General features: G+C 49.6%; 1 protein-coding gene across 2 annotated transcripts in view; it reads right to left on the bottom strand.

Annotated features, from left to right (window-relative positions):
• Positions 1 to 10,971, bottom strand: part of Dio1 (iodothyronine deiodinase 1) — a 16,049-nt gene extending 5,078 nt beyond the window's left edge. Inside the window, exons 1-2 of one of the 2 annotated variants that reach the window (XM_021161458.2) lie at positions 10,573 to 10,970; positions 1,274 to 1,417 (exon numbers count right to left, since the gene is read on the bottom strand). In XM_021161458.2, coding sequence (XP_021017117.1) covers positions 1,274 to 1,417; positions 10,573 to 10,909 — 481 coding nt within the window. In that variant the 5' untranslated portion in view covers positions 10,910 to 10,970. Of the gene's footprint in view, positions 1 to 1,273; positions 1,418 to 10,572 lie in introns of both variants that reach the window. The other variant, XM_021161459.2, reaches the window with a different exon arrangement.
• Between the last annotated feature and the right edge of the window lie 557 nt (positions 10,972 to 11,528).

The following is an 11,528-nucleotide window of genomic DNA, read 5'->3' on the forward strand; positions in this document are numbered from 1 at the left end:
TCTCCCTTCTCCCTTCTCCCTTCTCCCTTCTCCCTTCTCCCTTCTCCCTTCTCCCTTCTCCCTTCTCCCTTCTCCCTTCTCCCTTCTCCCTCCCCCTCCCCCTCTCCCTCTTCCTCTCCCTCTCCCTCTTTCTTCCTTCCTTCCTTTTCTTTCTTTCTTTGTTTTTTGTTTTTTTGAGACAGGGTTTCTCTGTGTGGTCCTGGCTGTATTAGAACTCCCTCTGTAGACCAAGGTGGCCTTGAACTCAGAGATTCACCTACTGTGCCTCCCAAGTGTTGGGATTAAAGGCATATACCAACACTGTTTGGTGCATAAGCCATTCTTTGAAAATATATTTTATGGAAAAGTTTAAATATACATAAAACTGCAGGGGAGAGCATGCTCATATCCACACACTTATTATCCCATGATATTTTAAATTTACTCCCAAATGTAAATGAGAAAGGACGCTGCCTCTCAAATGAACAGAGTATTAAGTTGAAAATTCTCAGGCGTTTGAGTGCAGAGAAATAAAAATATAGTAGGCTTAGGTTGAGGCCCGGGAATATGCACTTTCAACAAGCAATCTAGACAATCCTATCTTCAAGGACTTCAATGCCACACGAGGATACAGACCACACTGAGTTGTGCACCACATGGCCAAATGGGGGTGAAAACAATCAGAGAGATCTCTGTGCTCCCCACTCATGGGCAAGTCAGCAAAGACACTGCAGCCTGAATGCTCATTCACCCAGTTTCCACAGAGTCCTGACTGGGACATGGACACTACAGAGTCCCGGGTGACACGGACTCAGAGAACCTCTCCCACTGTTTGTAGAGGCAGGTGAGCAATGGTTCCCCTCCACCATGGAAGCCTTCTTCAAACTCTGAATTTGAGATGGGGCTAAATTTGAGGGTTCAGTCCCCATGAGGCCCAGGGAAATGGGGATCCGTCTGATCACCCTTCAGAGTTCAAGGACCAAGACATGGATGTTTCTAAAAGGAAAGTCTGTCCATTCATTGTAAGGAACAATGCCTGTCTCACCATTTCAACTATCTTAGCATAGGAACAAGGTATCTTGTGTGGCAACAGTGGTAATGACGTGCGTGGTTAGGGCTGGAAAGGGACTCCTACTTATCATGTAAGAAAGAGCTGATCTACAGCAGTGTTCCTCCGAGCATGGTCCTCAGACGGGGAGGGAAGGTTACCATTATCTAGAATGCAACTTAGATCTATGAAGGTGTCTGCTTTAGCAGTGTCCCCAAGAGTATGGGGGTCACCAAAGCTCTGTACCTGTGGCGTGAGCTTCTTCAATGTAAATGATGAGGAAATCGGCTGTGGAAGCAAAGTCATCTACGAGTCTCTTGAACTGGTCAAATTTGAGAAGAAATGAAGGTCAGGTGCAACTGCCAAAGTTCAACACCAGGGGCCTGCTGCCTGCAACACAAGGAACCATAGCTGAGACTTGCATGGGTTCTTTCACATGTACTGTCTTCCCTCCTGGATTCAATTCTGTTCCTTCTGCCCCTGTGGGATGAGTCCCGGGCACCATGACAAGTCTAGACGGTATGACTAGTTGGGGGTAGGGCTGGCTTTTGCCTCTCTGGAAGCAGAGTGTCTCTTTTGACTACCACTAGATGCTAGATGGTAGTTGTCTTAGTCAGGATTTCTATTCCTGCACAAACATCATGACCAAGAAGCAAGTTGGGGAGGAAAGGTTTATTCAGCTTACACTTCCATACTGCTGTTCATCACCAAAGGAAGTCAGGACTGGAACTCAAGCAGGTCAGAAAGCAGGAGCTGATGCAGAGGCCATGGAGGGATGTTCTTTACTGGCTTGCCTCCCCTGGCTTGCTCAGCCTGCTCTCTTATAGAACCCAAGACTACCAGCCCAGGGATGGTCCCACCCACAAGGGGCCTTTCCCCCTTGATCACTAATTGAGAAAATGCCTTACAGTTGGATCTCATGGAGGCATTTCCTCAACTGAAGCTCCTTTCTCTGTGATAACTCCAGCTGTGTCAAGTTGACACAAAACTAGCCAGTACAGTAGTCAAAATAAAAAAATCCTTCCCTGAAGAATGTAGTTATAAGGTGGGCAGACACCCATCCTCTATGAGATGTGATGGCTAATATTCAGGGTAGGTAGTTACTCCCCATTTTGAGACAATGTGCTTTAATGATATAGCCCTGGCTAGCTTGGATCTCACTATGTAGACAAGGCTGGCCTTGAACTCAAAAAGATCTGCCTCCTGAGTGCAGCCCCATGCCTGGCAATTCTCTCTCACTTTTACAAAGCACCTGATGTTTATGGACTTGCTTCAGCACACAGCAGGTCAGCGGTGGAGTTAAAATGAAGACTGACTTCTGGACTTGCAAGTTAGTGCTCTTTCTATTAAAAGGACCGCTGTTTCCTCGATGAACATGAAAACACGGACTCTACAGGAGCTGGAACTGTGGCTCAGCACTTTAGGGCACTTTGATCTTGCAGAGTCCATTCACCTGGGCAAATTCCAGTTCCAGGGATCAGACACTCTCTTCCGGCCTCTGAGGCACCAGGCACACAGGTGAGGCACATACATATACACAGACATGGACACATACACATAAGATAGAAAATAGACCTTAAAAGAATGCACACCCGCCGGGCATGGTGGCACACACCTTTAATCCCAGCACTTGGGAGGCAGAGGCAGGCAGATTTCTGAGTTCAAGGCCAGTCTGGTCTACAAAGTGAGTTCCAGGACAGCCAGGGCTATACAGAGAAACCCTGTCCCCCCCCCCCCAAAGAGCTGCTAAGTTTGCTATACAGATTCTTCATGCCCCTGTGGCCTCTCTCATCACCTGGCAGGTGTTTTACTTAGCTTCTATTTAACACCATACTTGACAATAGGCCTCCATGGTCATATTGCAGCCCCAAACCCCTCCCACTTTCTGCTAGGAGCACAGAGGTTGAGCCAGCAGCTGCCCACTCCTACCTGCGTGTCCTTCCTCCCACGGGGCATTGCCTTTTCTAGTTCTGAATGTTCCAGGTACCTTTACGAAGTAGAGGCCTCTCCCTCCAGGTCCTTCCCAGTCACTTTACCAAATTGCAGTGTCAATGCCAGTTCATGATGGGGACAGCACCTTGCCATGAGACACTGGAGAATGCCCACACTAGATCTTGCCTTTCCTGTTTAGTGATCTTGCCCCTTCTGGGGCAGAAAGTGACTGCACTCACTGTAGGAGCAGGAAGGCACGCCAGAGATAGATGAGTCCTGGAGAATAATGTGCCTCTGACATTCAGAAAAGGCTGTACTTGTGTGGGCTGAGGATCCTGAGGTCCAAGCCCCCAGAGCTCATTCATTGTCCCACAGAATGCAGATTCGAAGATGAACTCGTGGTTTGGCATAGTGGTACAAGTTTGTAGTACCAGAACTGGGGAGGCTGAGGCAGGTGAGTGCTGCGAGTTTGAGGCCAGTCACGTAGTGAGACTCTACTCACAATACCACCCTCCAAAAAAGATAACATCAGGAAGAATCTCAGGCTAACTTCCGCAGAGCACTAGATCCCCAAGCACAAGGCCTTTCTGACCGTGGGAACCCTTGGTCTCAAGCCTACAAAGTCAGCTCTAGGCAGGAGCCTTCTGTAACTCTTCAGTCAAGGCTGGGGAAATCCCTGGGTGAGCCGCTATTGTATCCTGAGGTTTCTATGGCTAAAGCTAAAGACCTGTTGAGTCCTAGCCACACATCTACTGGAGGCTTGCTAGCCCTGCATAGTGACATGACCTGTTTGAGCAGCCACATCACCCAAACTCCTCCTTGCCCCTAAGGGTTCATACTCCTGTCCCCTGCTTTAGGCGCACACACATTCTGTCTATAAGCATTTATTCTGAATTTACAGCATGCCAGGGTCACCACCACAGGTAGCAGTCCGTGGAGAAGGAAGACATCAGGAATCTGCCTCTGTGTGGTGTGGGGTTTATTCAGCTGGGAGATTGGCCATAGGCGATGAACAGGCAATTGAAGCATTGAGAAACTGTGGTAAGTGTTATGAAAGAGACTAGAAAGTGTGGCCCACTGCAGACAGGTAGAGCAGGGAGGGCCTCTGGGGAGCTGCCATTCAGCCTGAGAGGCGAAGGCCTGAAACAAATCAGCCCTGGGGAAAGGGAGAAGGGCATCTCAGGCAAAGGGAGTCAATGTTCAAAGTCCTCAAGGAGGGACAGAGCCCAGTTTGTTTAAGGACCTGTAAGACCACTGTCTGGAACCTGGCACCAAGGGTGGTGCTGGCAGAGACTGCAATGGGCTGGAGAAAGAGCTGCTGGGTTTTATTCTAGCTGTGTTAGAAAGTGCCAGAGCTATAAAGTTGGGGGGAGTGGGGGTGGGTGGGAATAAGCTATAATTCTTACCCACCTGGCTTCTTCATCCTCTTTCTCATTTGGAATTTCTATTCTGCGTATGATTGGTGGGACAGCATGTCCAGCCTTGCTCTCTGGAAGACCAGAGAAGCAGCATGCCCCTGCCCCAGCAACCAGGGGCCGGCAGCACTCCCCATTCAGTTCTTTTATCCTAGAGTCACTGAGATAGGAGAACTCATTCTTAGTCCGGATGTGGTACCCCTCAGGAGTGGCCAGTGGTGGACATTCCAACCACAGCAACTGCAAGATGTGATCTAACTGCTGTTGTTATAAGACAGCTCATATCCAAGTCTCTAGATGCTTTTAGTTCTCTTGAGCCCAAGTCTCTTCTGTGTGTGTGTGTGTGTGTGTTTCTCTATGTATATGTCTGTATATGTGTGTTTATGTGTGCATGTGTATGTGTGGGTATATATGTATGTGGGTATGTTTGGGTGCAAAGGTATGTGGGTGTATTAGGTGTGTGGGTGTGTGTAGGTGTGTGGGTATATGTGGGTGTCTGGGGTGTGGGGGGTGTATGGCTGTTTGTGTGTGTGTAGGAATGTGTGTATAGGTGTGTAGGTATGTGTGTGTGCGTGTGTAGGTATGTGGGTGTGTGTAGGTGTGTGGGTGTATGTGGGTGTGTGGGTATATGTGGGTATATGGGTGTGTGGGGATGTGTGGGTGTGTGTGTAGGTATGTGTGTATAGGTGTGTATAAGTGTGTGCGTGTATAGGTATGTGGGTGTGTGTAGATGTGTGGGTGTATATGGATGTATGGGTGTGTGTGGGTATATGGGTGTATGTGGGTGTATGTAGGTGTGTGTGTATGTGTGTGGGTGTGTGTAGGGGTGTGTGTATGTAGCTGTGTGGGTGTGTTTAGGTGTGTGTGGGTGTATGTAGGTGTGTGTGTAGGTGTGTGTATGGGTGTGAGTGGATGTGTATGTAGGTGTGGGGGTGTGAATAGGTGTGTGTATGTATAGGTGTGTAGGTGTGTGTATATGTGGGTGTGTGTAGGTGTGTGTATGTAGGTTTGTGGGTGTGTTGTCTATGTGTGTGTGTGTATGTGGGTGTGGGTGTGTAGGTAGGTGTGCCTGTGTAGCAGTAAGTAGACAACAACTTGCAAACGTCTATTCTTTCCTGCCACCATGCGGGCCTTGGGAAGTGAACTCAGGCTGTCTCACTTGGCTACAGACACTTTCACCTACTGAGCCGTTTTGCCTGAACCTCCACACATGCACCACGACACACTTGTGGAAAACTCGTCCCCCCACACATGTACATCTATGCATACGTGCACATAAAAATAAAATTTAAAATGTAATAAAATTATTTTTAAAGGAAGCCAGAGTAGGATCTGATGATTTCAAAATTCCCTAGCTTTGTGTAGTAATCAGATTCATACTTGAATGGCACACTAGCTGCTGTGTAGAGAAAAGACAGAGTGGGATGGGGTTTGGGGAGTGGCAGATGGGTGGCACTGGAGAGGTGAGAGCCAAGGCTAATGCACGGTGGGGAGAGGCAGAACGGAAGAGCACGCTGCTAGCCGGTGGTGGAGGCGCCTCAGCTGCCCTGTGTTTCAGGTCATCATCACACGTCCTCCATGCTCTGCATGGGATTTGAAGCAGCTTGCATACATGTTAAAATAGAAAATAATAACCAGGGAAAGAGATCGTGGCCTTCTGAAAAGCACAGAGCAGAACAGGAAATGGGCAGAGAGGCTCCAAGGTGCTCTGCACCTCTGACGTTCAGTTTACTTTTTAGCCATGCAGGATGTTAAAACCCAAGGCTTCAAACACGCAGGGCCAGATACTGAGCTGCATCGTTGGCGTCTGTGCATTTGCTGGAACACAGCCATGTGTTCACTTTTGAGTTTTCTGGTACTCAAGTAAAGAGAGAGGCAAGAGCGAGCAGTTATCATTTCATAACTTGGGGCCAGCAAAGTGGCTTGAAGGTAAGGGGGCTTGCTGTCAAGCACGGAACCACGTGGTGGGAGGAGAAAACCTGCTCCTTCAAGTTATCTCTGGACCTCCACATGCGCACTGTGACATATGCGTGTGTACACTTAAACATACACACAAAATAAATTAAAAAATAAGTAAATAAATAAATGTTCAGCCTCTAGTGTAAAGGGAAGATAGGCTGGTTTCTCTGCAGACACAAAGCCCTCCTTATCTGGTTCACAAACTGTTTTTTTAGGAGGCCCTGGGAGGCTCCTGAGTGTGTGTATGGCTTCTCTGTCCCTGATGGTTGATTGAATAATGACTCGTCCTCATGTGACAGGGCCTTCGCAGGGGAGGCTCTGAGGCCAGTCGCTGACAAGTGGCTGGTCACTGAACTGTAATGACCCTAGAGAACCACTTGTCAGGTAAGAAAATGGGTTTCCAGTTAGGACCAGTTTTAAATGTTAGCTGTCTGGAATTTTGCTTTTAATGGGCAAAAAATTCAACAGGCCCCAAAAAGGACAGGCGCATCTGTTTATCCATCTAGAGTGTGGCCGACATGGTGATGAGCAGCCAGGGCAAAGTCCACCTGGCAGCAGAAAGAGGAAGTGTGGGTGCTTATGGCTGGCACACTGCTAGTGTCCACAGGCCACAGACCACATCGTGAGGGTGTCAGGTAAGGACTGCAGTGTTCTATAAACAGGAGAACAGACTCACGCTCATATCCTCCCGCCCCCGCCCGCCCCGGGCCAGCATGTGAGCCTCTGGCCCAGGCTCTCTCTGCAGAAAAGCCCCTTTTATCATTACCAGGTGACACCTCCTCTGGATACTTGGAGAGACTGCAGATCAAGAGTTTCCTCTGTGCGTGTGTGTGGTGTTCAGCAGGATGTGCATGCTGCGTGGGAATCTGAGGCCCCAGTGTGGCATGCAACAGTAGAAAGTAGGCCCAAAGCACAGACTCCACTGAGAACTCGCTATGGGACTCTGAGCGGTTCTGTATCACTCTCGTCCTTTGCTTCCGAAACACTCAAGAGGTCACACTAGATTATCTGTAAGAAACCTTCCTGGACTTCCAGTGGGTAGCTCTAAAATGAGCCCTGTGTTTATACCCAAAGCATCCTTTGGTGTGCCAAAGGCCTGGGAGTTTCTGAAGGGCTATAGGATGTCTTTGTAATTGATCTTGATAACCCTATTTGGAAATCCTCCCCAAAACTAACCAACACTTTGAGGCATGTGTGTACCTGCGGGTAGGAGACAGGACACCCTCCAGCTCTGGTTCCTGATGACCTCAGCAGCCTCCCCTTACACCCAGTTTCCACATCTGGGAACTCACCTGCCCCTTGCCCTCTGTCCTGGGTTGTTCCCTGAATTCTTGTCCTCGTTTGCCCCAGGGCTTCAAGGCTGTTAGGGTCCCCAGTGTCCTTCCTGCAGCCTTCCCCAGTGGCTCAGGCAGGGAACCCGAGTCTTCTCCAGAACCTTCTCCCCTCCCATCCTCTCTCTCTCTCTCTCTCTCTCTCTCTCTCTCTGAGCTGTGAAGTGTCCTGGGGCAGAAATCTGTGGCACTTATATCTGTTTCACCAATGCCTGTGATTTCAGGGCATGCTGTTGTCAATGCACTGAAACTCAACTTCATTTTATAAATGAAGGTTAGGTGGTCTATCTCTGCCTCCTGTATCATTTGCTTTCTGATACAGCAGCAGAGATAAGGGACAAGGTGTACACTCCCTTTTCCTTTTCATAAAAAGTGTGTGTGTGTGTGTGTGTGTCCAGGTGCCTGCAGAGGCCAGAAGAAGGAGGCAGATCCCATGGAGCTGGAGTTACAGGCAGTTGTGAACTGCCCAACATGGATCCTGGGAACCAAACTCAGGCTTTCTAGAAGAGCAGCAGCCATTCCTAACTGCCAAGCCATCTCTCTGGTCCACTACATCCTACTTTCTTTATTTTAATCAGGGTCTCATGTAGCCCAGGCTGGCCTACAACTCTCTAAGTAGAATGAGCTTGTATTTCTGATCTTCTTGCCTCTACTTCTAGAGTTTGAAGATTATAGACACCTGACACCATGCCTGATTTGCTGTTCTTATTTTTGGATTGGGATTGAAACCCAGAGTCTTGTGTGTGCTAGGCAAACTCCCTAGCCAGTAGTTTTTGAGACAGTTCTCATTATATACCCCAGGTTGGCTCTGAACGCCAGTCCTCCTGCCTCTGTTTCCCTAGTGCTGGGACAACAGGCGTTTGCTACCACACCTGGAAAACAGAACTCTTTTTAACTGAGAGAAGACACACGTGAGTTCCGTGAGCTGGCCCTGGGTCAGGTGGCTTCCAGGGATCTGCTCGTCAGACTGTCTCCAGCAGTTTGGTCTGTCCCACCAGTGTCTGTCCCACCGGAAACACAGCATAAAAACCACTGTTCTTATTGATCTCAGTCTCAGGGCTGTGTGCTAACTGTTGGCTGAATGAACTAAGGTCCTTTTCATGTTACAGTTTAAATTCATTAATGAGGTGAGAGACAGAGAGAGAGAGAGAGAGAGAGAGAGAGAGAGAGAGAGAGAGAGGCTCTCCTCCTTCTTCTACTACTTTGAATATTTGAACTTTCCTCCAGGAAGCCTTCCAAGTCCTGCAGGCAGGCAGGCTCTGCCTGCCCCTGCATGTCACAGGACCATTGAATTTGCTTGTTCTATTCTTCTCTGCCATGGACTGTAAAGTCCTTAAGTCTAGAAGAAGGATACTGCCTGGGCTCCTGATGTCTACCTGAGGGTCTGGCACACAAGGGACCACTCTGTGACTGTCCATCAGGGAGCACTGTGAGATGCATAGAAGAAGGCTGATCCTGGATCTGACCTGACACTCACTCAGTCAGCTTAGACTCTCAGATCTCNCCNNCCCCCCCCCCCCCCCCCCAGACTGAGGGGCTCCCGTTAGGCCAACATTTCCCAAAGGGTGGTGTTAGGAATCAGTGTGACCATCAAAGGCTTCCCGAGAGGAGCTGGGGCGGGGACATATTTTACAGATCTGCTTTTTAAGCTCCAGAGCCTTTCTGGACGTTCCATCTGCCACTTGTCTTGTGGCGGTCACAGGAGGCTGACACAGGATGTGGAGGTTCCCAAACTGGTTTGCCCTGGAAACTCTAAGTAGTGAAGCTTATCTGAGGGGCTTGGATTCCAAAGAACAGGCTTTGAAAATCGCTGGGTTATCCCCCTGTCTTGGTGCCCTGGGGTTAACTGAATCAAACACAGCTCTTTCCCGGGGAGCTCTGCTGGGGGGAGCAGGGGTGGCAGTAGCTGGGTAGGAAGAAGCAGTTCTTTGAGGGAAGGGGCAGGCAGGGAAGTCTGGTTCCTGCAGGGAGACAGCAGCCCCCTCATTAGAGAGACCTGAAGTGGCATCTCAGAGAACGAGGTATGGAGCTGGACCCTGGTGCATAGGCTGGCTGCACAAAAGGTTGTTCCAAATCATTAGATGGTGTTAAAAGGGCACATAGAAGTCAAGTCCAGGATGGGCAAAGTCCCACATTGGTCTAGTAGTGTTAGCATGAAGAAATCTTGGAAATAATGTTGGGGTGAAAAGTCTAAGCCTGACTCGGGAAGACTGTGAACACCAGCCTAGCCCAGGATGCCCCCTGAATGCAGGAGGGAGATGCCACAGGGTGCTGCACTGGGTGGTCTTGGGAAAGATTGATCTGGCAGCTGTCAAGAGAGATGGTCTGCCAGAGAGAGGAGCAGTGAGGACTAGTTAGGGCTTCCAAAACCCAAGCAGACCATTATACCCCATGGAGAGGAGGATGGAGAACAGAGAGGTCTCATAACTCATAAACCACTGCCCTGTGTCACATCAGACGCAGGGTGCTCTAGTGGGTTATTGGTCATCCCCTGTGAATTTGTAGGCTAGTAAGGGTGGCAGGTGAAACTTAGGGCTGCAAACCTTGAGTGTCAAGAAAAGCAAAGTGTAGGATGCTAGTTGGCACATAAAAAGGGTAACCTGGGGAAGTCAGGGTGGGCTTCCTGCAGGAAGTGGCACTGTACATCAGACTGGAAGCTGAGAAGGATTTCACCAGATAAAGATGAACTGCCTACATCCAGGAGTTGGAAGGCCAGAGCACTTGGCTTGTGATATGAACCCTGGGAAGATACCAGCCAAGAGAGAGAAAACCCCCGGGAGAGTCCCACCACTGAGCAGAAGGACAAGAAGCCGCCCAGGAGCAGCTGGAGTGATGATAGAAAGCCTGGTGCTTTCCATCCCACCTCTCCACCCCACCCATCCCCACTGCTCCGAGCCCCTGAGCTGACCTTGAATGAAATCCCAGATGTTGCACTTCTGTCCTGAGAGGCAGACCACGGTGCAGTTGGGGGCCAGCCCCCCAAACTCAGCCCTGTCTTCCAGTCTCTGCCAGCGGACCTTCAGGACAAACCAGAAGTACTGGATGCCGAAGAAGGTGGGGACCCAGTTGTCAGGGGCGAATCGGGGGTTCCTGGCCATCCCGGTCTTCTGGCCCATGGCCAGGATGCTCTGTTTGACTCTCCCTGGGAACAGCGTCATTAGCACCTTGCCTACAGCCACCTCCAAGGCCACCTGCAGGAATATCACAAGCCGCTTCAGCCACAGCCATAGCTGGGGCAGCCCCATCTCAGCACAGGGCAGAAGTGGCTCTGAGCCTGCAGACTGAAGGAGAGGCCTCAGCCAGACAGCACTGGGTGGAGCTGGACAAAGGTGCAGGCTACTGCAGCCAACCCTGACAAGAGGACCAAGCGTGCCAGGACAGCAGGTGTTTGCCTTGCTGTCAATTGGGTGGAAAATTCCGAACCCAGGGCACGGGGCTCTGTGTAGTAATTACCCTCCGGATTCAGGCACGGGGCTCTCTCTAGTAATTACCCTCTGGGCTCTTTGTTACCTTTTGGGAGATTCTTAGCTTCCCTCTGATTTTATTTTTTAAACAAACATTTGAAAAGATCACATTGAAAGGGACCCTGGCAAAGCATAATGAGCTCCACTATTTAATACAGTTAATATCCAGCCATTTAAAACAACAACAGCAGCAGCAGCAGCAGCAGCAACAGCAAAAAAGAGTCAGAAGGGCTGGTGAGATGGCTCAGTGGGTAAGAGCACCCGACTGCTCTTCCAAAGGTCCGAAGTTCAAATCCCAGCAACCACATGGTGGCTCACAACCACCCGTAATGAGATCTGATGCCCTCTTCTGGTGCGTCTGAGAACAGCTACAGTGTACTTACATATAATAAATAAATAA

Source organism: Mus caroli, chromosome 4 (assembly GCF_900094665.2).
Source record: "Mus caroli chromosome 4, CAROLI_EIJ_v1.1, whole genome shotgun sequence".
NCBI lineage: Eukaryota > Metazoa > Chordata > Mammalia > Rodentia > Muridae > Mus > Mus caroli.